Source organism: Sander vitreus, chromosome 17 (genome assembly GCF_031162955.1).
Source record: "Sander vitreus isolate 19-12246 chromosome 17, sanVit1, whole genome shotgun sequence".
NCBI classification, from domain to species: domain Eukaryota; kingdom Metazoa; phylum Chordata; class Actinopteri; order Perciformes; family Percidae; genus Sander; species Sander vitreus.
This window is the reverse complement of record NC_135871.1, coordinates 29,119,010-29,121,523: the sequence shown is the minus strand read 5'-3', so window position 1 is coordinate 29,121,523 and position 2,514 is coordinate 29,119,010. Positions and strand designations below refer to the sequence as shown.

The following is a 2,514-nucleotide window of genomic DNA, read 5'->3' as shown; positions in this document are numbered from 1 at the left end:
CGACGATTGATGAGTTATGTTACCAAAGACATGTGACAGTCAGTTCATGATTCAGTTAAGATTTAAGAGAAAAAATGAAATGATTCTGTACACAAAATCAGAGTATATAGGGGCATTCAACAAGTAGTGAGGCAACGAGAACAGAAGAATGCCCTAAACAAATGTGCATTAACATTAAACATTATATTACATTTCTGAAACCACTGGACGATCTTCTGTGGCTGCTGTAAAGACCTCACATCAGCACAAAAATATTCCTATACATCACCAGAACTTTTTCTGAAACTGTATTATTTGATTTTATATATTATTAGCAGATTGGGTAAAAAATATTAAAGGTCCAATGTGTAGGAATTTCTCCCATCTAGCGTTGAGATCATTTATCGCAATCAACTCTCTCGCACCACGCAGTTCAAAGTACGTATTACAGCTACGGAAGCCTTCACGCTTCAAAAAGCCGGTCTCTTGCTCTTTTCAATATCCTTTTTCTTTTTCTGGGCGAAGAAGAAGACTCCTGTTCCTGAAATGTGGATTTTGAATACGTGTGGTCGTCCATGTTTCCTTCTTCAAACTTGCTGGGGGCCGGGAAGCTACGATACCCGTTAGCAGCATTAGCAGCACCTGTGAGTTGATGGCGCATGAATATGGAGCGTCTATCCCAGTTCATGCGAATGCAAATGTAAAATGTCAAGCCAAAATGAATACTTGGAATTGATGGTGGTGGTAAATATTCATGAAAAAGGACACCACAGATTTTGATAATGAACAACTAAACATGTTACACACTGGACCTTTAAGATATGCTAAAAGAAACTATAAGCAATGAGCATATTTATTGCTTGGTTTTATTTGTGGGTATGTAGGTATACTGTAGGTAGATATTAAACAACATGTTGTTTCATGCCTCTTTTTTATAAAGAATGGAAGATTTCTACGTTAACGACACTTCACAAGACATGAGCGATGATTACAACAGCACCTTCAACGACAAAGATGATGAAAAAGCAGAATTGATCACACAAGTGGTGACATACATAATCATTAGTATTGGACTTCCTTTGACCCTTGTGGCCATCTATGCTCTTTATTCTCTGGTACGTACATTATGACTGAGATCTACTATGTAAAGTGTCTGTCTGTAAAGGATCTTGGTCTGGGTTGGGGGCCACATGTCAGGGGGCTGGGATTTAGTCTTGTAATGACCTATAATTTTACAGGAATAATTTACTCCATAGTTAAAATGTACATGAAGCTGATTGGACCCTGCAGACATATTTGGGAGGAGTTCAGAGTATGTTTACAACTGCTTTCTTTACTTTAACCAATGTTTTCCTGCAGGTGGGAAAGGATCATGTTGCTCCGATCTACGTCATCAACCTTCTCATTTCCGACCTCGTTGAGTTCTGCTGCATGATCGGTTTTGTGGTATCACAAAATAACACAAAACAACAAAGATACAAGAACAAAGAAACAATTCTCAAAATGATTTACTTCTCTAGTCTGATGGCCAGTGTTTGCTTCATGGTGTGCATCGCCCTGGAAAGGTATCGGTCTATCCAGAATGTGTGTAGCTACTTCTGTGTCTGACCATTGTATTACTATATCATTCTGAAGCTGTGTCTTACATCTTGTGTTACAGGTATTTGGTCATCGCCTGCCCACTGTGGTACCGCTTCAGACGAACCATCAAGATCTCCGTGATGGTCTGTGTCCTGGTCTGGATCATTTCCCTCGTCTATCTCGTCACTCGGGTTTTCTGTGGTTTTTCAGAGGTCACAGGCACCATCTTAGCCATATTTTTCCTGCTTCCCCTCCCACTGCTCATATTCTTTCTGGTTGGAACCCTCAAAGCCCTGTCAGCTTCCATCTCAGTTCCAGCTGATGAAAAACGACGAATTGTGGGAATGTTGGTCCTGGTGCTGCTTATTTACACGCTGTTGTTCCTACCCAGAATCATATTGTTTCTGAAAGAGGGAAACAGATATGACATTACCCTCACTGACCTGTCTTCTGTGTTTGTAAGGTTATTTCCTCTTGCAGACTTAGTTCTGTATGTTTTCATGAGGAAAGGGGCCATAGACAAGCTTTTGGCCTCTGTGTGTTGTTGCAGAATGGACAGCAATGACGCCAGCAGTTCAAAAGTATGAATGAGTCAGCTTCATGTAAGCAGAGAAATAGGGAGAGAGAGAGAAAGGGGTGAAAACAGAAGGAGACATGTAGGCAAATAAAAAAGGATAGAGACAAGAAAGATTCTCTCTTCTACGGATATGGTTTTTAATAAGACAACTAATTGTTGATGCAAGGAAGTATTGTCTTTATGCTGTAGGAGTTATGCTTGCTGAGAAATGTTTTTGTAAACTTGCTCTGCTTCACTGTGATTTCTTTAACAAATGTCAATCAAATATGCTGTTATTAGGTTGCTAGTCTAGTTAATGTCTATCATTATTATACTTGGTGACCGGTTGTGACTGTTTAAGACAATTTAAAGAAAACATTTTTAAAGATCAAGTAAGA

General features: G+C 39.4%; 1 protein-coding gene across 1 annotated transcript; it reads left to right on the top strand.

Moving 5' to 3' along the window:
- Positions 1-920: 920 nt before the first annotated feature.
- LOC144532849 (G-protein coupled receptor 4-like) lies at positions 921-2,147 on the top strand. The gene is made up of 3 exons (XM_078273784.1): positions 921-1,094; positions 1,339-1,544; positions 1,640-2,147. Exons 1-3 carry the CDS (start codon positions 921-923, stop codon positions 2,145-2,147), a joined length of 888 nt encoding a protein of 295 aa, XP_078129910.1.
- Positions 2,148-2,514: the final 367 nt, after the last annotated feature.

What these genes read in the sequence shown, in the direction of transcription:
- LOC144532849 (XM_078273784.1), top strand. Translation starts at nt 921, where the DNA reads ATGGAAGATTTCTACGTTAACGACACTTCACAAGACATGAGCGATGAT. An exon ending in TCTATGCTCTTTATTCTCTG is followed by an intron (nt 1,095 to 1,338) that starts GTACGTACATTA and finishes GTTTTCCTGCAG; the next exon opens with GTGGGAAAGGATCATGTTGC. An exon ending in GTGTGCATCGCCCTGGAAAG is followed by an intron (nt 1,545 to 1,639) that starts GTATCGGTCTAT and finishes CTTGTGTTACAG; the next exon opens with GTATTTGGTCATCGCCTGCC.